The 21,114-nt window shown below is 46.4% G+C and overlaps 1 protein-coding gene across 4 annotated transcripts in view; it reads right to left on the reverse strand.

Moving 5' to 3' along the window:
- LOC114056726 (protein spinster homolog 3-like) overlaps nt 1–21,114 on the reverse strand; it is a 37,134-nt gene that overhangs the window by 2,904 nt on the left and 13,116 nt on the right. For 2 of the 4 annotated variants that reach the window (XM_027882157.1, XM_027882158.1), the window contains 9 exons: nt 17,379–17,444; nt 16,799–16,935; nt 16,122–16,273; nt 15,205–15,271; nt 14,230–14,420; nt 11,867–12,019; nt 8,629–8,818; nt 4,855–4,920; nt 195–293 (listed from right to left, as the gene is read on the reverse strand). In XM_027882157.1, the coding sequence (XP_027737958.1) occupies nt 195–293; nt 4,855–4,920; nt 8,629–8,818; nt 11,867–12,019; nt 14,230–14,420; nt 15,205–15,271; nt 16,122–16,273; nt 16,799–16,935; nt 17,379–17,444 (1,121 nt within the window). Of the gene's footprint in view, nt 1–194; nt 294–4,854; nt 4,921–8,628; nt 8,819–11,866; nt 12,020–14,229; nt 14,421–15,204; nt 15,272–16,121; nt 16,274–16,798; nt 16,936–17,378; nt 17,445–20,392; nt 20,696–21,114 lie in introns of those variants that run through there. The other 2 variants (XM_027882155.1, XM_027882159.1) reach the window with 2 other exon arrangements.

A 21,114-nucleotide genomic window follows, 5' to 3' on the forward strand; every position in this document is an offset into this window, starting at 1 on the left:
ACACTGCATGCAGCCACTCACAGCTGCAAGCATAGGATTGTATTCTACCCACCCACAGTGTCACAGGACCAGGGCTTTCAGGCAGGTAAAAAATGATGCCTGTGTCCTAGAATCAGTGTGAGCAATACAGGTAATTTGTAGTTCTGGACCAGGCGGTGTCTAAGGCTCAGCAAGCAGGGAGTTAGTTCACTTACAGCCCCGATGAGGAATGGGCTCCCTGCATCCCCCAGCAGGTGGCTCAGCAGGATCTGCAAGGCGATGGCCGTGGAGCGGCACCTCGGGCTCACCACGCACTGCAAAACAAAACAGCACCAGAGAGAGCCTCAGCACCGGCAGCGCCTTCTGGGGCATCCCAGACACACTGAGGCGTTTTCTATTTTATGTGACAAGTCTGGAGACAGAGCAGTTCCTCTGGGCAAAAGAGTACGTTGTGTGTTTTGTTGAGGGGAAAAACATTCAGGAAAGGAAGACACAGGAGGGAATGACAATAAAGTAACTCAGCAAGGACTCCCCTTACTGCACAGGTTCATTTGGCCGTGCAGCCATCAGGAGCCTCCAGCCAAGGATTCCTTGCAGTCAGAATGGTTTGCTGAGAAGGGTGTTCAGCACTGACAGCCTGTGGGAAGAGTCTCCTGTGCCCTGAGTCAGCAGGGCTGGTCAGGGTTGCTGGGGGGATTCTGGGGGACCTGGAGCCTGAAGGAGCTGCTGTGGCTGTGCAGGGTGTCAGCTGGGACCTCTCACACCTCTGGGACCAGAAGTGCTGGTACTTTGGTGGCACTGCCTGTAACTGGGTATCACCTGAGATCACTGGATATCAACACCTCCAAATGATTTTGCTTGGGAGGGCACACAGTTTAAATAACAAGTTGGAGATGTGCACAGCCAGGACACAGCAAAGCATCCCAGAGATTAGAACTATTTTGTCAAATGAAATATAGTAATTTGGGGGTAATAAGGGCTTTGTGCCTGTGCTACTGAAGATCAGCTGTGCCTGCAGAAGTACAGGATGATTCCATATAATTTGTGTCTCTTTCAATAATGCATTTACACAAAATGCATTCACAGTCAGAATGAGACAGAAGCAATTTCAAACCTTCATACCTTTGTTTTCCAACCCCTTGCTCATAGCAGAGAAAAAATGCCTCATATTCTCCCAGTCCTCTATCCCACAACTTGGTTTTTGTTTTGAAGCTGATCTAAACATCACTAAGTGTGTCTCAAACACTAATTAAGAGGGTGATTGGTGTTTTACCAAGGCACAAACTCGAGGTATATAACCCATATACTGGTCCTACAGCTGCCTTCAAGGAAACATTCCCATGCTGGGTAAGATGGGTTTAAAAAAAATATTAAGAAAAGATCCTGCTACAACAGACAGGTGCAATAAAGCTATAACAAGAAAAATAGAAGGATGGGATGTTTCCTGTAGTTGGGAGGGTCAGACAAACTCTGCCTGGGCTGTCACTCAGGTTCTTCTGCACGCTGGAAACCAAGAGCTGCAGGCACTGTGGGACTCACTGGGAGAAAAGAAACAAAAGATCCCCCCACAGAGGGACTCTGAAGTAGCCACAGCCACAACCTCCTGCCCAGCCACAGGGACTGCCCAGGGCCCACCTGCTGGTGACATCCTGCACTCCAGCAGCTCCCAGGAGATCCCAGCCCAGGGGCCTGCACAGGGAAGCCCCATGCAGGGACAGTTTGCAAAGCCTGTGGTGCCGTGTCTGGGGGTTCAGAAACCCTCCTGCCCCCTCTGTCCCAGAGCTGTCAGCTGAGACAGCAGATGGAACACAGGCTGGGGGACACTCCTGCACCTCCCAGGGCACTTCCAAAGGCAGGGACATGCTGGTTGCCTTCCCAAGTTGCAGCATCTTCTATGCTGTCAGCTGCCACACCCTAAAGGACAGAGTGCTGTCACCTCACAGCCCACAAACATTTCCATAAGGGAACTCCAGGAACAGCCTCCCAGGAAAGCAGCAGGGCAGCTCCAGCCCCTCCCCACGTGCACATGGAGTGTACATGGAGCTGTACAGCTGGCAGTTCTGTGTTTCCCCTGAACAGGAGGCCAGAGGTGGCTCCATGCACTGCATCCTGATGCACAACCACACAGTCCTTATCATTCAGCCAGCATCTCCCTTTGTCTTCAGCTCCACAGGTTGCAGGATAAATGAATTCCCAGCTCCATTGTCTGGCTAGTAGTGCCATGTGGGAAGAAAGAGAAGTCATTTTCATGGCAAAATAAGAACGTGCATTAGCAAATGCAGCTACATTGTCAGAACTCCTGCCAGTTCACGTGGGAAACAAGACAAAAGGAGGAATTGCTGCTGTTATCTGTGGCACCCTTCAGTCACTGCAACAGCAGAAATACACTGAACCTGTGGGGTTTCAGCAGGACAAAACCCAACTCCCAGATAAAATTGCTGCTAAATGAGCAGATACCCACAAATTCAGCTCAGTTCCATCATTTCTCTGATAAAATGATTAATATTTAGACTTCAGGAGCACATTTGTGGTAATCCACTGAATGTCTGCTCCCAGGGGGACACACCACCACAGAGCTCAGCCAAGCTTGTCACCTCCCCATTTGGTGCCAATTGATGCAACATTGCTGGTACCTAAACCCAAAATACTCTAAAGCAAATGCAGTGAGGAGTCTTGGTCACCTGGGAGACAAGAATCTCCTTCTCTTCTGGATTTGGATGGATCCAGGATATGCAGAGGCGCTGCCCATGAATTCCTGCAGGCTGGGTTGTGATGCAGCATTCCCTGAGCAAACTGAGACTGGAATGATGGAACTGAACCAAAGCCCAGCTCCTTCCAAGCTCTGCAGTTTGGGTTCAGGAAGGAATTGAAGGAATGAGCTGACAGTAACCATCTACCTCGCTTTCCTCATCACCAGTACCTCACTCAGTGTCACCTGCCTCTCTAACAGTGACACAGGACACAATTGAAATGCAGATGAAGGAGTTCAGAGAAAAGTAAATTGAGAAACTTAAAAAAAAATATCCCTCAGTGTTGCCTCAACTGATGTAAAAATAATGGTAATTGTAATAATACTTGGTCCTGGCACAAAACCCCAGTGATTTCAAAATAAACTGAAACAGAAGCTAATAAAAGTTGTCAGTTTGGAGCAGTGATAGCTTTCCTGCACCTGTTCACTGCTGCAAGGCTCCAGTTCTTTTCTCATAGGATAAATGTTTCTGACCATTCTGTGAGAGTTCAAAGAAGCAGCAAAACCCATTTGCTGCTGGCTGAGATTTTAAGCAGGCAGCCAATTCACTAATGCTGACTGCATTATTTGTTTTTCACTGAAAATTCCAGAGTGCAGAAAGCTGACTCGTGGGGAGCAGCACCATGAGAGAGAACAGAATGCACAATCTAATCACCCAGGAAAGGTTCCTTTGCTGCCCTGAACTCCTGGGCACTGCTGTTGCGTTGTGCTGCTCAGGAGTGTGTTCACTGTGGTGATTAAATGAAAGGCTTGTTGTGGCAGGGGGGTTTGCAGCAGCAACCTGCAAATGGGTTTGAGCTCCCTCAGAACGGAACAGTTTTACATCCAACGGGAAACACGGGACTCCTGCTCGGGAAGGAACAGAGATGGCTGTTCTGCTATGCCCTGAACTCGGTGCCCTCAATCCCTGTCTGAGGGAGCTTCCTGCTTGGAATGTTTGGGTTGCAGCCACACCCAACCAGCGCGGGGATCCCAAAGTGACGTGTCTGGGTCTCTCGCTGTCCCGGCACTCCACCCTTTGTAGACAAGGGTGGTGTCAATTCAAAGGTTCTGTCTTGTGCCCATGGGGAGCAACAGAAGAACTGTCAATCATTTCATTAAGTCTGGCTCTGGCACTTAAATCAGCTTTCTGCAGTCTCATTACTAGAAGTGAACAAGGTAGACCATTTCCTTGCCTATTTGATTAATAAACCATATTCAACTTGTTCATGCTATGGATTTAATTAAAAAGTCATATAAACTACTTGATAAGACTGTGATAATCTGTCTAATTCAGCATTAATAACAACATCTGTCCCAGGTTTTACACAGACACTGATTAGTGATTGTGGAGCTACAGCATAAATGAAAGATTGCTAAATTTTCCTTTGAGTAAAAACTCAAGTATGTTAAAAAATTACTAACTGAAAAACCTTTGAAATGATAAAAAGAACAAGCTGCTCACTGAGACCTAAGACTAACAGTGCCACAAGATGTGTGCTTTTCACATCACTGCTTTCTACAGAACTTCCTGATGGCAGAATCCAAATGAAACCATACACTGCCCTTCCTTGGGCTTGTGGTGTCAGCCCTGGCACCCCTGAGATCCTCATGACCATCACTGCTGGCCTGGCCCTCTGGCACTGCAGCACCACTGAGGAATTGGATTTGCTGGAATTCATCTGTGTTCTGGATTAAGGCAACTTGTTAACAGTTCACAGACTGTTGACTTTCCCTCATTTGGATCATGTTTTCAAACCTTTGGAGCACAAACAGAAAACCTGATTATAGACACAAATGACCCTGTTTCTGGTGCAGATACCCAACAACACAGAGCTGTCCAGAAACCCAAAGTGCTCTGGGGACAGGCAGCACCAGAGAGTTCCCTGTGCAGGAGCTCCATCCAAGCCAGGACATCTCCTTTCTGGGCTCACAATAACTGGGGTGACTGCACCACCACACCTCTGTTGCCACTGGCATCGTTGCCCAGCAGTGATTCCATCCCCAACCTGAGCAGGGTACCAATAAGGGGACTGCTGATAGGAGTTCATTCATCTCTTCCCAGAAAGCCTCCCACATGCAGCCTTAGGAACAACTTTACATTGGGAAAAAACTTGAAATAAGGAAGTAGATGCCTGAGCACTTACCAGCAGCATGTCTGTGGCAACAGCCCAGATCACAAACAGAAACAGCTCTCCAAGTGCAATAAAAATCTGCGAAAGAGAAGAAAGCAGTGACTGTCCACAGTGCATGGGCCTTCTTTGGTGTGAGGATGAAGGCAGGCTCACTGACTGTGCCTGTGTCCCACACACCCATGGATTTAGAAATTAAACATTCTGTCTATGTTTACAAACACTAATTTCATCTCAAAGGTGGGGAAAGGAACCAGAGAAGGTGAGTGGGGTTTGTGTCACAAACGCTCAGCAAAAGAGTCAAAATGGGAAACATGCAGCACCCTCCCAATGAACTGCTGAACCCAGGAAGAGGAAACAAGATCCTGGGAGGAGAAACTTTCAGCAGGGGTTTAAAAAGTAATTAAAGATCTCCCTTTGCAAATGAAGCACCTCTGTGCTAATACAGGTACTCTTAAAGGCTGTTTCAGAGAGAGAATTTCCCAAATGGGATGGACTCCAAGGAACAGGCAGCCTGGAAGATCCTGGATGCCCTGTGGGAATTCCCTAATCCATCACAGATGGAGACCCAGGCATCAGGAAAAGGGGTGGGGCCCCCACCAGTTCTTACAGCTGTGGTCTCAGAGAACATGAACCCTTCCAGCCAGCCCTGGACACAGATTGGAGCAGCCTGCCCAGGCTAAGGGAGGCTTTGGGAGAGCATTAAGGCTGCCCTGTCAAGGGTAAACTCTGCTAGAAGGCAGAGTCTGTTCAGGGACACAGGCCACAAAGTCAGATGGCACCTGGAAATAAACCCCACTGTCACAACAGGCAGCAGCATCTTGTTCAGCAGGGCCTTGGTCAAGGTGTTGTACCTGGTCTGGCAAAGGCACAGTGGCAAATGCCCAGATGTTTTTGGAGGGGTGGCTGATGTGCTCCTAAGGAGAACCAGAGCTGATAAACATCTTCCTGCCTCCTCTGTGGTTCTGCTCCTTTCTGCTCATGTGTTTTCTTCTCCAAACCAGTTCAGAGAAGAAGTCTACTGAGATACTTAATATAGACCATTATCCAAGTATCTCTCTCTTCACACTGCTTTGTACAGGTTTCCTAATTTGCAGCTGAATCCATTCCCCCACACAGAGTTGCCTTTCCTTAAGTTATATGACAAATATCACTCCTTGAGTATGTGTTAGTCTGGGATTGATACATCCTGCTGCCCACTGACACAACCTTGGCAGGCTTTGCCCTCACCAGACACAGAGTGCAACTGCTGGGCTGCAGTTCAGGACTGCTGCAGGATCACTGTTCCAGCCTGAGCTGGAAACCAAGTGAAGCACCTGCATCAGAGAACTCTGGGCAAACACAAAATGTGGTCATGAACATGGGAAGCAAAATCACACAGGTCAGCTGTTTACCAGGACACTTGGCAATAAGGACTGGCTGTGAAATCTTGCACTCCTCAGAAAAGATAAGCCCTTCATCCCTTTATTTCAAGGTAATACTCTCTGAACTCTCTTGGAAGATCCAGATTCATCAGGCAATAATGGTGTGAACTTCCCTACCTTCTGTCAGTGGTGCCATAGGCAACAAGAGATAGTGCAGGTTAAAGGGAGACAGGGAGGAGATAAAGAGCAAAGAGATTTATTTAGATCCTGGCTGATACTTTAAATGGAACAAGATGCAAATCCAACAGTTAGAGCAGAAGGTTCTGAAGGCTTCCAAACTGTTCCTAGATATCATCAACGGAATAGATGACTCCCTGCCTTCATCCATCAAATGAGAGATATCTCCCTGCCAGGAATCTTGTGATGTTTAGCACTTTCAAAGTGTAATTTCCAGTTTTCCTTTCTCTTCGTGCTTTTCCCAAGTTATTTAGTCTGTACAAGCCCTAAGAACAAGAGCATGTCGTGCCCAGTGCAAGAAAAGTAGAATTCATCTTTAGGAAATAAGTTATGCTGCCAACCTGGAGATGAAAGGAATGGAAATTAAAGAAAAATTGTCCTTGATAAGAAAATGTGATATTCAGTGGCTAAGGCCTCGTGCTGCATAGAGTAACAATTTCAAACAGAATTGTGTTAATGTTAGAGACACAACTTTGTTAGATTTTCTTTTCTTTCCCAAGGTCTTGTGTGGATTGCAGATGTAGGGTCACCCCCTCACCTCCTGGGGTTCAGCCATGGCTTTCCCAAGCACCTGCACTGCAGTGGGAAGAAGCTTTTTCCCTGGGAAGAAACTTAAAGAACACACTTATCCATACCCCAGTTTGGAATTTCCTCGCAGATAACACCCTGCTTGAAGACACAATGCTGTTTGTGAGGAGAGAAACATTTAAACTTTCACCAGTCCTTAGGGAGCTCCTTCATCAGGAACTGCAGTGCCAGGACAAGGGGAATGGCTGCACACTGACACAGAGGAGGTGAGGATGGGATATTGGGAAGGAATTCTCCCCTGGGAGGGTGGGGCAGGCCCTGGCACAGGTTGCCCAGAGAAGCTGTGGATGCTCCATCCCTGGAAGTGTCCAAGGCCAGGTTGGAGCAACCCTGGGCTGGTGGAAGGTGTCCCTGCCCATGGCAGGGGGTGGAATGGGATGATCTTCAAGGTCCCTCCCAACCCAACCCATTCTGGGATTCTACAATTCTAATAAAAGGTATCTTTTGGTAATTCAACCCCAATCTATTGGTCACTCATCTGACACAGAGTGGCAAATGAAACTGTTGTCCTCCACCTTTAAGGACAAAAAGGGAACTGAAGAGCAAACTCAGAGTGGGGCTCTGTGGGAACCTGAGAAGCAGAAAAAGAAAATGGCCAATTCTTTGGCACTCAGATCTTCACTCCTGAATCCAAAAATAATCCTCAATCTCACATTGTGCTTTGTGTACACACACTCAGACATGCAAATCCACTTGTTTTTCTCTTGGTGTAAAGGTGTTTTTCCACAGGAATACACATTCCTGAGGAGTCAAAAGGAAAACCTCTTTGAACAAGTGCTATTCTTAGAAGCAAAAAAACCTGTAAAAGTACCCTTTTGCAGAGAACTGTTGATTACTGTAATTAACTTTGCTTGGATCCTCTTATTTATGTTAATCATGCTGATTTTGGCTGTGGAGTCACAGGAAAAAACCTTGGAGTCTTTCCCTAGCTGTTACCAGATTATAGTTGCAATAAGGTTTCCACTCAGTTCCCTCTCACAGGGAGTTTTTGGAACTCTTCATGATTCCTGGTAGGTTTCTGTTTTTCCCTTTGCTAAGAACAGAATTTAAGTAATTTATGCTTCAGTTTGCTTTGCCAAAAGCTTGACTTTGAAGATCAGCTGGTGATCTGAGACTTTGAAGATGATGGCTCAATTATTCTTAGCAAGAACTGCGTGTATTGCACAGCCCCAACTACACCAATCTTTAAGGATTCAGAAAGCAAAAATAAATAAGAATACTAAATTAGCTGCGTAGCATTAATAATTAACAGAAGATTGAGACTTGCTTTAACTACATTTTTGGAGAAGGGACAAGCTCCATGCAGCTAATTACACAGGCTTACTGTTCTGCAGTGCACTCTGCAGGCCCTGAGGCCCAGTTTGCAGTGCCCTGCCTGCCCTTTGTCCTGGAACAAGGAATGCCCAGAGTGGATCCCAGCAGACAGGCCCCAGGCAGCACTGGAGCACCATTCCCAGTTCTTCCCTGGCCACTTTCTAAGTCACTGAACCCTCCTAATGGCCTAAAAGACTGCAGAGAATTCTGCAGAAGCCTCCTCCTCATCCTCCCCCTTGCCATTCTCCCCAGGATGCCCAGGGACAGGTGGCTGATGGTCACTTACAAAGGTGGAAAGGATATTGGTCTGGGCCACCACGAGAGCTGTGTAGAGGCACAGGGCAGAGATGAACATGCTGGTGGCACAGATCAGAGGATCAGCTTTATTGTAGATCTTCCTTAACCTTCTGGTGACCCTTGCCCCAGCAGTGATACCCAAGACTCCTGTCCCGATGGTGATGGCTCCAAAGATCAGGCTGCTGACAAAGCAGAGGACTCAGTTGAGCATGGTAGGAAAACAAACGGTGTTAGCTTAGAGCTGGAGTTTCAGAGCAATCTTTAATGGAGAACTTGGATTTCACCCCATTTGATGTAACCCTCCCATTGCTTGTAAGTGGATGTCATGCCAAGCCTCAGTGGAAGATGAGTGTCCTGGGAAGCAGATATTTTCCCATTTACAGAGCAGGTGTTATGCACCCAGGCTCAAAAAGGACCCTGCCCAGCTGGACCTGGCTTGGACATGCAGTGATGTAGGGGAGACCCAGTCATCGTGGTTACCCTGTGAACCAGCCTACTCAGTCATCCCTGAAACACAGATGGAGGGACTCTTGTCACAATCTGCTGTCTTGGAAGGGATCCTAGCACGTGGAACGATCTGCATCTAAATTATAACTCTCTGATTTGCACAGCTGAGATGAGTCACTTCTCTGACTCTGGGAAACACCTACCACTTCCCAGAAGAGTTCAGAGAATCCTGGATAGTTAACTGTGCCAGGTGCAGGGAGCATTTCCTGAGAGCAGAATGGGCAGCACACTCAGCTTTGTGTGTGTGCAAATGCAAATGTGTTCTGAGGAACCACAGCTTTGTGCTTTGAGAGATTGTGTCTGAACAGCTTAAAAGATTCAGCCTCCAAAGGGACCTCCACATGTGCTTTTCTCTCTGTCCCAAATGAGACCTCAATGACAAAGCAACCAAAGTCCAGTGGTGCTGATTGTTTAATGCATGACAGTTCTCCAAAGGCAAACTGGGGCAGGACTGATGTATTCTGAGCCCAAGCGCTCCTGAATATTTCAGTGTTACGTGGTAAGTTCTGTACATTTTCCTCAGCTTTTCTCTAACAGCAAAGCAAAGTAACCAGCTGGGATAGGATCTGTTCCTTTAAACTACAGTGCATCCACTTTTTATTTTCTTTCTGGATGATTAGGAAGGACTGAATTATTCTGCAAGAAAAAAAAAAAGTATTTCTGTGCAAGATAACAAACTTTTAGCATATTTGTAGTCTCCCTGCAAGTTCTTCAGGATTCTGATTCATCACTCACTCCAGCTTGATAGTGACAGTAGAGATTGTCACTAGGCAGAGGAACTATCTTAGAGATTTGTTCAGGAGAGAAAAGTTCCAAGGTGACATTAGCTGATTGAAGCATCCATGGAATTGTGGTTAGAATATTCATGTGTTGTAAACTGCAGCTGAAATAAACCTGGAGCTGGAATAAAAGAGAGCAGCCTAAACTAACTCCAAGCACGGCTCAGCTGACTGGGAGTAGGAAAGTACAGATGCTGAGTCCTGGGGAAAGGCTCCTATGGGATCTTTTAGGGTCTGAGAATGCTCCCTTATCTGTCTGATCTATTCCAAAGTGTCTGCACAAAGACCTGAAAAAACCCTATTTATCTACCTTTGAAAGGACAAGACCTGAGTCAGCTGTGATGCCGTTGGAATTGGTGTTTCCAGGGAGTCTGGGACACAGCCCTGATCCTTAAACAAAGCCTGCAACTGCTGAACAGCCAGGGGGGATCCTCAAAGTATCCCTGACAGGTCCTGGAATGTGCAGCTCAGTTCCTCCAGGCCATCAGCTACAGGTCTGACACAGTTGTTTATTCTGTTTCTTTACATGCCCCTGGAATAACAAGAGTCTAAAACCTGCCTTATGCTACTTCTGGCACGAGCTTCTGCCAAGGTTATTTTTAAAGTATCCTGTAAGAAGCAGGATATGAGATTAAACTATCAGGAGCTCCATTTCCCTTCCCTGAAGACCATGTCTGCTCCAGCAACACTACTGTGGAATAATAATTCAGAAGTGGATTAGAAAGCAAACCACAGGGCAACACCTTCAGCTGCACAAAGGAAGTATTTAAACTGGATCTGGGAACAGGAACAGCCAAACAGCTGAAACTGTTCGCTCTCCTCTGCTGCCCCAGCCACACTCGTGGGTTCACTCCCTTCTCAGTAGTGTTCACTGGGAAGTTATCAGCCCCTGGTGGCATCCATGGAAGGACAATTCATTTCCCATGCAAGGATTTGGGGGTGGATGGACTATTCAATCCATGTGTTGAGTTGGGTCAGTCATTGCACTGCAGACAAGCAGAAGGACTCTGTTAGCAGAGTGATGATTGCTTTTCCCTTTAATTGTCTTCACCTGGAAAGGCAATGTAGGAAGCACTTAGTTCTTTGAAATGCATCATGAAGGCAGAGACTGAAACCACATCTGGGATAACTCCAGGAGAAAGGGACACACTTGTGTGGAGGCCACTGGTAGGGAGTCAGTCCCAGTGCTCACTGTGACTGAGGCAGCCACAGAGACTGGAGAGCAGCACTGACTACATTTTGGTATTCTGGATAACACAGAACACATTTGTATTCTGGTAACACATAAGGGGAAACTTCTCTTCTTCCTAGCTGGGGAAAAGTCATCTACAAAAAGTTGTGATTACTTCAAAGTCTTCTACTCTTGTAAATTCCTCTTCCCACCCACCATTTGATGCTTATTCATGGATCTTCACTGGTCTGGATGTGCTCTGTAAGCAGAGCTCTGCTGGCAGGTCCCCACAAGAGCAAATGATGCTGGTTTGATGCAATGATACGGGACTAGATCAAAATCATCAAGTTTTCTTCATCTGGGAGCCACAATCACCTGGCCAACACAGCAGGGATTTTAAAACCAGACTAACAAGCAGATAATGGGAAAGTCACCAAAACACAGGATTTAAACGTACTTAAATGTGTATTTAAGTAGCTTGGGGTGCACAGTCATTTGTCAACTTAAATCTGCTTGCTAAAGCTGCTCCTTTTTTTTTCCCCTACAAGTGTTCCTGTTACTGCTTCTTCCCAATTTATTTCAACAGGGCTGGCAGCATCTTCCCAGTTAACTGATTATAAACAAACAAATAGGAGTGTCTCAGCATAGCTGGCAGCAATGTAGTCTGACATTCCCACCCCACTGCCTTCACCAGAAGTGTTCAGTCACGTCCTGCCTCCCCCCTTTGGAAACGAGCTGTGATTTAGTGCTGTTCCACAGTCCCAGCTCACCTGCTGGATGAACTGCACGGTTCCTGGAGGCAGGGAGGGACAATGCCCTGGACAAGCTGTGCCCTGTACAGGAACAGCGGTACCCACATTCCCAGGGCTCCAGTGACAAAGGTCATGGCTGCCACACCCAGTGAGGACCAGACAAAACTGCAGCTGCAAGTGAAAGGAAAACAAAGGGGAGAGGTTAAAAGAACACGGTGTGAGGGAGAAGGGAGAGCCTACCTGCAATGCCCAGGATTTCAAGAGATGACAAAACAATTCATTCAGACATCTTATAATCAAACCCCACTCCCCTGAATATCTGAACTCTGATCAGGCTTTATTATGAAAGTCAACAATAAAGTCCTAATTAGAGCAAAGGCCATGACCTACTGATTTTGTGTTAAATCCTGGGTTATTGCATGTTCCATTGCCAGCTTCTGCTAAAACAATTGCTGTGGATTTTTTGATAGCAGAAGTACAACAATAGAGAGTGGGCAAGAATTTAAGGGCTTAGTAGCTAAAGGAAAGTGTTCTATGTGCACGTGTAAGTGCCTCAGGATGGTTTTAAGTTGTTTCTGTAACCAGCATAAACGAGAGTAACATCTGGGTCCTCCAAACTGTGAAGGTACAGTGGCTGAACCCCTCCTTAACTCTGAGTGGGTAAAAATACACTGTCAGTCTGCACAGAGAGTTTTCAGACCAAAGGAGAAGCATTTTAAAAAACTGTCCAAACCTTGTCTCCTTCCTGCCCTATTCTAGGAGAAAATTAAGTTTTTGCTGGTCTCTCTCTAGTTGATAGTTTAGGAAAAAGTCCCCTTTAAGGTCAGTAGGGAGGTATGAAATTTTAACTCCTGCAAATGACCAGGTGACCACCAGATTAGAGGATTTGCTAAGAACTGAACCCAATTCTCCATCTTCTAAAGATGAAGGACTCTTGGACTTGATGAAAAGTGGAACCACCTTTTTTTCGGCAGTATGACTTTATGCTTTGAAAATCAACTGCTAAAGGAAAAGAAAATAAAATCTGTTTTTACAACATTGCTGGAACATCTTTTTGGAAAGAAACTTTGGTGATAGCCTAGTTGTTGATATGTCAGGAAGGTTCATTTTTGATTCAGGAAAATTCACGTTTTATTTGCTTCAGGCTGTGCTGCCTAAAAATTGTGATCCAGCAAACTGGATCTCTGGGGTACTTGCTGTTCTGACTGCAATCGGGATGGAAATTGAATTGTCGGTTAGAGAATGCTGGAACCTCTGGAAGAAGAGTCATAGAATAATAGAATTGACGGGGTTGGAAAAGCCCTCTGAGATGATCAAGTCCAACTGTTGATCCAACCCCGCCGTGGTTCCCAGCCCATGGCACTGATGCCACATCCAGTCTATCCTTAAACACCTCCAGGGATGGTGACTCCACCCCCTCCCTGGGCAGCCCATTCCGAGGTCTGATCCCTCTCTGTAAAGAATTTCTTTCTAATATCCAAATAAACCTCCCCTGGCAGAGCTTATGACACAGCTCTCTCGTTTTACTGATAGTTGCCTGGGGGAAGAGCCCGATCCCACGCGGCTCCACCGTGCTATCAGGGAGTTGTAGGGAGCAACTCCTGAGCCTCCTCTTCTCCAGGCTGAACAAGCCCAGCTCCCTCAGCCTCTCCTGGCAGCACTCGGGGCTGGCGGAGCGGGGCTGGCACAGCTGCACAGCGGCCTCTGCTGTTCCCAGCCCGGCTGCCGCTCCTCCTCCTGCCCCGCTGGCACCGGACTGACCGCACGATAAAAAACCTGCTGCAGTTCGTATTTACTTCGTGCTGCAGCTCAGCTCGTTGTTCTCTTTAATTTTTGTGTGGTTAAAGGAAGAGGTCATCTGCCAGCCACCGCTCAGCTGCTCTGAACGCGTGGGCAGTCGCTTTATAAAGTGTATTGGAGCCCAACACTGTCACCTCGTGTATCAGGGCTCCCAAATACCACACAGAGACTGCCTGAGACGTGCTGATCCCACCTTCCTCGGGTAATAAGAGTTACAGATAAATTTACACCTGCAAATAACGAGCTTGAAGCAAAGCAGCTCACTAAGGGCTAAAGCAAGAGGGAAGGGGAAACTTAGTAGAAAGTAGAGCTGGATTTAAATAGGAGCACACTGCCATAACTTTGCCTCCTTCCCCTTCCTCCAAATGGGAGGATAGAAGAAGCAAAGAAATCTTTGATTTCTTTTGTAGCATTCCTGTGAAAGAGCGGAAGAATGGTTTTTATTAAGGGCGTTTCCACCCCCTTGCAAACAGCCAAAGACACAAAGGAGCAGAGCGGAATTCCAAGGACATATTGCTTGTAATGGGATGGCCACTCTCAGTGCAGGGAACCTTTCTTGCTCAAACCACTTACTTACTTACTTCTTGGCAAGGGATCCAACATCTTGACACCAAGTGGTCTCGGCAGTTCTGTGTACATCTGGTGTCTCATCTGCTCCTTGTGTTGTGCCGGAGATGCTCAGTGCTCTGTACCTTGCTGTCCTTCTCTGGGTCCTGTGAGGGACCAGGAGCAGCAGAAGGAGCAGTGCTAGACCCCCCATGCAAGGAGTTACCTGTAGACACAAGGCTGGTTAGGTGAAGGATGCCTGTTTCCTTATAGATATGGTTTAGATCACATTTGTAAAGAGGAGGAGTGATGTTGGTGATTTGTGGTGACTTTGGAGGAATGATAATATACCCTCCCTCTCCATCCTACAGGTGCTTGGTTGCCTCCTCTGATTTTGAAGAAAAACATGTGAAGAAAGAAAACTGTCCTGTGGTGCTGTGGCCACCAACACAAGGCTCAGTGATGCAGTCACCAGTGTTACCTGAACAACATCCCAGGGGTGCTGCAGTAAACACTCTGCCCCACTCACCTGCTTGTGCCACTTCATTTTGCACACAAGGTAGGAGGATCTGACAAAGTGCTTCCAAAGCACTGGGTGTTCAGGATGGAGAGGCGTCATGATGACGTGACCAGAACAGAAGAGTTATTTTCTTGAAACCTTCAAATAATGGAAGATGCTCCCAATAGTGCTGGAGGAAACTGGTGCTGCCAGTGTAATGGTAATTTTACCTTCAGATTCCTCTGTTTGAGGAGGTCTCAGTGCAGTGACACCCATTCCAAATGTGTCCTCAGCTAAGAGGAACATCAACACCTGCCCTGGCTGCTGTACAGTTTCACCTCCACCTACCAGAACCAGGCAGGAATCTGCCACTTGTGCTGCAAGAAGAGTTCCCTTAAACCCCACATTCACGAGCAGTCAGGCAGCAGGAAGTCCTTGCACTGCTCCCCTCTCTTAGCACAGTGAACGTAAGGAATCCAAACCCTGTGAGGATTCTGGTGCAGTGACTCACCCTGAATGCCCAGTGCCAGTCCCCTGTGCTCCTTGCCATGCCAGCTGCCAGCACGTAACCACAGCCACTGTGAGAACACAAAGGACTAATCAGAAAGCACCAATGGACTCTGGAGGGCTGCAACGACAGGTGGTAAGGGGAGCACAGAGAAGTGTTCTGTCAGAGCTTTCAAAAGGGATAAACAGAAACAACCCTCATGGTCTGTGCAAGTCTACTTGCCAGACTTGAGACAGTGGCAATAATGGCCCAGATTCCCCCTTGGAGTCCATATCCTGTCGAATGACTCCGCAAACCCAGATCAAACAGCCCATAAAGCAGTTTATTATTCAGTCCTCTCTGTGCTAGCCACAGGAATTATGTCCTGCAGGAATTTCTTTAGTTTTAATCTGCCTTCTGGGTCCAGCCTTGGCTCCCTCTAGTACAGAGTACTCTAGTACAGAGTATGTCTCTAAACTACTTACAAGGCTCTTCTCCTCTTCTTGACACAGTGTGAATTTAACTAAAAGAGGAGAGGGAAGTGCCAGTGCTTCAGTGGGAGACATTTAGTGGAGGGTTCTTGAAAGATTTGTCAAATAAACAAACATCTAAAAGCTTTTGTGTTCCAAAACCCTGAAATACATTACATAACCCCCAAGCACACATTTCGTTTAGAATTGATTCAATATTTTATTCAAAGCTAGAGTTAAGATTCTCCCTAAAAATGTTGGGGAAAAAACCCGAATTTTTCTTCCAGATAAGTACAGAAATAAACCTAATCAGCTCCATTCAAACTTGCTAAGGAAGTGACAAATCCCTTTGCAAGAGCCAAGGCAGATATACATCAAAATATATCTAACTGAGGCTCGGGGTATATTGAATTGCAGGCGTGGTCAGACAGAATTTCAAAAGGCCAGGCAATTACTAGGAAGAAAACCAACCTTCCCACTGGAATGAAGATATAGAAGAGAGATAACACTGTGGTCCTTTTTCCTTCCTCAAACAGGTCTGCAATGATGGTGGGTGCTATGGTGGAGTAACTGGCCGTGCCAATGCCAACCAGTCCTCGTGAGAGAACAAACATCCAGTAATACTGCAGGGGAAAGACATGTTACAGTGCAAGAGAGTCCATGGCAGAAGGAAAGCTTACTGTTCGAGAGGAGCCTTTTGGTGGATCAAATGTGCCAGAGGAAATCAGACTTGCCTTTTGCCTATGTCTGTGTTCCCTCCACTCACTCCTGCTCCCCTCACATCTCACTGCTGGGCTTTCTCTTTCTGCCCAGCACTGACTTCCCACAGGGACACCCAGAGGGAATTTCGGGATAGGGTGGATAGAGCACATGCTTGCCCCACAAGCTGCCACACTGTAAGGTCACAGACAGCAAACATTCAGGGTAAAAAGGAGATCCCCTCAATTGCAGCAGTAATGTGTGGGCTCTTCTAGCTAGGCTGGTTTCCAGCATCCCATAAAGCATTCCTGCATGGAGTCCCTTTAGTCCAGGCTTGGGGTGTGAGTGCTCACTGATGCTTTTCCAAATGTGGTTAAAGAAGGACTCTATCAGCTCCTGCAAGATGCAAGCAGATTATTTTCACAGTACCCTCTAAAGCAGCAACATACCGACTGAGTGATGAAGGAACTGCCCAGGGTGACCCCAGACCAGAGGAGGATCCCAGCTCCCAGGAGGATTTTCCTGTTGTAGCGGTCTCCCAGGTACCCAAAGATGGGGGCAGCCAGCATGTAACACACGGTGAACACTGCAAATGCAAGAACCAGCAAACACAATATTGCTCAGGTTGTTTTTGTCATGTGTGCTGCTCATCTCTCAGATAAACTCCCGTTATTTTTAGGGCAGAGGTTAAAGGCAGGTTGAGTTTGTAGAACTCGGAGGGGGATTGATGTTTGAAAAATGATAAATGCAGAATCAGAATATCCATTAAAAAATGTGTGTGAATTACTCAGATTCTGTATTTCTTGAGAAATCCTTCATCTTTTGTGATTCACATGCTGTGGGATTTTTGAAGGACTCTGCTCTGTCCTGCCTTTGAGTTTTGCACCATAGCCAGCCTGCCCACAAGTGGAAGTGAGCAACCCCACACACCAGGAGGAAGTAGAGAACTAAGTAACCAGGCTGTGTTTTGGGAGCAGACCAGAGAGAGGCAAGGCAGAGAGAACTCCCTGACTGAAGGGGTTTCATTACCTGTTTGCAGCAGACCTGTCTTCTCATCGCTGAGCCCAAAGTATTTCTGTATATCCAACAGGATCCCTGCAACAGAGGCAGACACTGACTGTGGCAGCAGAGCACTCTGCTCATTCCCTGCAAGTGCCAACCCAAAACCAGGGCTTGCAAGAACTGCAGCACCTTTAGCTTCTAGTTTAGGTTGTAAACCATTACTCTCTCACAGATGCACAGAGAATGCAAAATTCTTATCACTATAGATAAAATTAATGGTCTTCCACTCTATAGGTCTTATAAGAATCACTGTTTCAACCACAAGTGTTCTGTTTCTTTTGCACCATTAGTACCTAAAAAAGTTGAGTGTTCAAAGTTGGACACACTGTAGAACAAAACAGGGGCAAAGTTTGGTACCTCGTGGGTGTTGAGACAAAAAGGTCGTTTCAGCTCTATGTCTTGCCAAGGCTGTAGATCTCCCATTTCACCTGCCTTGCATTTCTGCTTTATACGGCTGAGAAACAATGAGAAACAGCAGAAGAGTCTGCTTGGAATAAGCACACCTGTACTCCAGTATTGGAAGCTATCATTTAAAAAAGACATTTCTTCTCACACTGCTTTAGTTGTGTCAAAATAGATAAAGTCATAACACTGGTAAGAGGAAGAGGCCATGACCATTTAAGGGAACTAGTTCTGGGTAACCTGCCTGCTGTGGCCACAGCAGCTGATCTGCAGCAGAACAGGGAGCTGGGTGAGGTCAGCAAGAGGCCCCTCTGCTCCCACACTGTGTTTTCCATGTTGTGCCATAAAACTACACTGCTGCAGCTCTTAAAAGCATTGTGGGGGTTATTTTAAAGCTAAATCCGTGTTCCCCCTGTCCCTGTGGCTGCAGCATCAGTGCACTCATTATTTACTGATGTGACTTGAAGTCACTGTGGAACAAGGTCCAGCCTGATGGCAGCTCCAGAGCTTTTATGGCTGTTTCTCAATGGCTCTTGAACATATTTTGCATTTAGGGTTTTTCTAACGGTCTCAAAAGTAAGTCAGTGGTTTCATTCAATGGTTTTGCATCCTTAAAACAGGGCAATCAATTGTATCTTTCCTTTCTGGCAGCCAGTGATCAACACACAGAAAAACTGGATTACAGGAATTCGGGTTTGGACTCACAGAGTATTTAAAACAAATCAGAGATAACACTAGACTGGGCCTGATCCACAGCTCCATCTCAAACTGCCTTTCACACTGAGCACCAGTAAATTGTGATTGGAAAATTGTGATTGGTAAATTGTGGTAAATTGTGGCAGGACTGAAATAACTGACCTGAGCAGTGATTGGCAAATGCCAAAGCATTGATCGGAACAGCTTGGAGCAGGGTCACAGATCAGAGGGGAAAGGGCTGCACGATCACTGCCTTTAATGACTGAAAACTCAATTCCAGCAGACAGTTTAGTGGAAGAGGTTGTTTTCTGTGTGAAGATTGATGTAAATTCTGTCAAAGCCTGTGAGCAAAACTGCCCAGAAACCACAGCTTGGCAACTGCCACCAACTTCATTCTGACCAGATCTTCACACCTCCCTCTTCTCTTCCCCGTCAGCCGGCACGGACAGCCAAGCTCGAAAGTGCTGCTGCAAGAGTTCTGCAGTGACATGGAACTCTAGCAGATGAGCAGCCTCGTGCTGGGGTATAAACTGCAGTTTACAGATGGCCCAGGAGGTCACAGAACTAACTAAAAAGTGGTTTAGTCATCTGGTGTAATTAAAGGAGATGTTCCAAAGGCCTGGCCTCTGCTCTGGAAGGTGCCTCGCTCACAAGAGCGTGCTGGGGAAATGTCAAGCTCCTGGCACACACAAAGAGCAATTCAAAGTCTGGAATGAGCCAAATGGCTGCTTGCACTTAACTCTTCTGAGTGCATCCCCTCCTCACATCCCAGTTCTTGCCTGAAGATGTTTTCACCCACTCCTACTTGCTTCCTTCCCTCTTACTGGTGTGGTTCAGAGGTACTCAAAATAAAAAAAGCTTAAACTCCTAAACCCATTCCCCTCTCCATTTTGAAAGGTACTGACTGAGTGTCTTGAATTTCTGAATGGTCTAAGTGGTAAAATAATTACTTTGGGCACTGTCACTAGGTATTCCTTCCAAATTTAACAATCCACCCTTTGGGTTTTTTCAAGGTTTTAAAACATTTCTGATTTCCAGGCCACTCAGAAGTAATAAATAGCAAGCTGACAACAAATGTTTCCTCCTAATTTCCAAGTCAGATCCCTGGCAGCATGGTAGATCCTTAGGAGTGATGCTAAACAGAAGAATTTACACAGACCACAGTTTACACTGTAAGAAAAAACCCTCAGATTCCCCACCAGTTTACTAGAAGCAACTCTTTGTTGTTCACCACTAAGAAAAACAACAAAAAAAAGTTAAAAAATCACATTTTGGAGGGAGGATATTATTTTTTAGACAGCAAGTTGTACATTTGGTAGGGGATGCTTAGGGAAGTGGGTCTCTGCTCTCCTTACACAATCATGTTACTCCTCATTGCAGGAAGCACACGAGGAAGTTAAGAAAGCCCAAAGTTAACATAACAGAGTTAGCTTTTAGTGGCACAAAGATAACATAGTTTGGGGACTTTTAATGGAGGGAATGGCATCAGTATTCTCCAGATAAAGGAATGCCATGTTGAATCTACCAGATCCAAAGAAGGCCTGGTAAACTGCTCTGCACAGCAAAGGGAAGTTCCTTAGTCAGTCTTCTGTAGAGTCCAGACACAAAAATAGACTTTGCTAAAGTCTGTTTATAAGAGATTTTAAAATATTACGTGATCTTTATAAGTTTTCTAGGAATCTTTACGAACTAATACATCATTCCTAGGTGCTTCCAGGTTTATAACTGGAAGTTTTATTATGAGTATGCACGACAGGCTAAGGCAGATAAGTGAAGAAAAATTAAAAGACATAAAGCATATTGTTACTTTAAAAACATTTGTTAAGTAGAGCTGTTGAGAACTTAAACTTTTTTTTCCTTAGAGGAAGAAAATAGGCTCTCACCTGGCACAAGGAACCAATCCATGGAATTTAATAAATTCCCAAAGCACAGCATGAGCAGTACCCTCTTTGTTGGGCTGCTCCGTGGCACAGACACAGCTGGACACGGTGCCCCATCTGCTGCAGCAGCTCCGTAGTTCTGGCCCTCCAGCAGTGGCTGCAGCTGCAAGCCCGTGTCCTCCTGAGCACAGGGGGGCTGCATGTCCCCCTCACCCTGCAGGGATGATGGAGTGTTCCCCCAGTGCACCAACCCACACACCAGTTTTGTGCTGGGCTTTGAGGAACTTCAATCACTCTACGGTCATTTCCGGCCCTGAGAAGCGACATGAAACGTTCCTGCAGCAGCAGAACTTACCCAGAAAGGAGCTGCAGGGCTGTGCTTTTGCACAAGTGCTGAAGAGCAGAGCCCTGAAGGCAAGGGAAAGGAAATGTAAACAAAAGCCGAGTAACCTGGTGTGCACCTGAGAAATGAAAGTGCACAACTCCGCAGTGATCACAGAAACTGCAAGGCAAAAATAACAATAATCTTTGGTAAGGTTTCAGTGAGTTGACAGAGCTAAAAATAGTCTTTTTAGAGAAGAGAGAGAAAGAAATAAGGGGAAGCTCGTTTGCTAGGCCAGGTACCTGGGTTTGACTTGAGCCCTCCTTTACCACGCACTTGCTGGGCAACTCTGGACGAGTCATTTGCTTTCTCTCCCATCCACAACCCCAGCCTTTCAAACCGA

The sequence above is a fragment of the Empidonax traillii genome, unplaced genomic scaffold (assembly GCF_003031625.1).
Source record: "Empidonax traillii isolate 1590-97213 ecotype Southwest subspecies unplaced genomic scaffold, ASM303162v1 scaffold101:size1699134, whole genome shotgun sequence".
NCBI classification, from domain to species: Eukaryota; Metazoa; Chordata; class Aves; order Passeriformes; family Tyrannidae; genus Empidonax; species Empidonax traillii.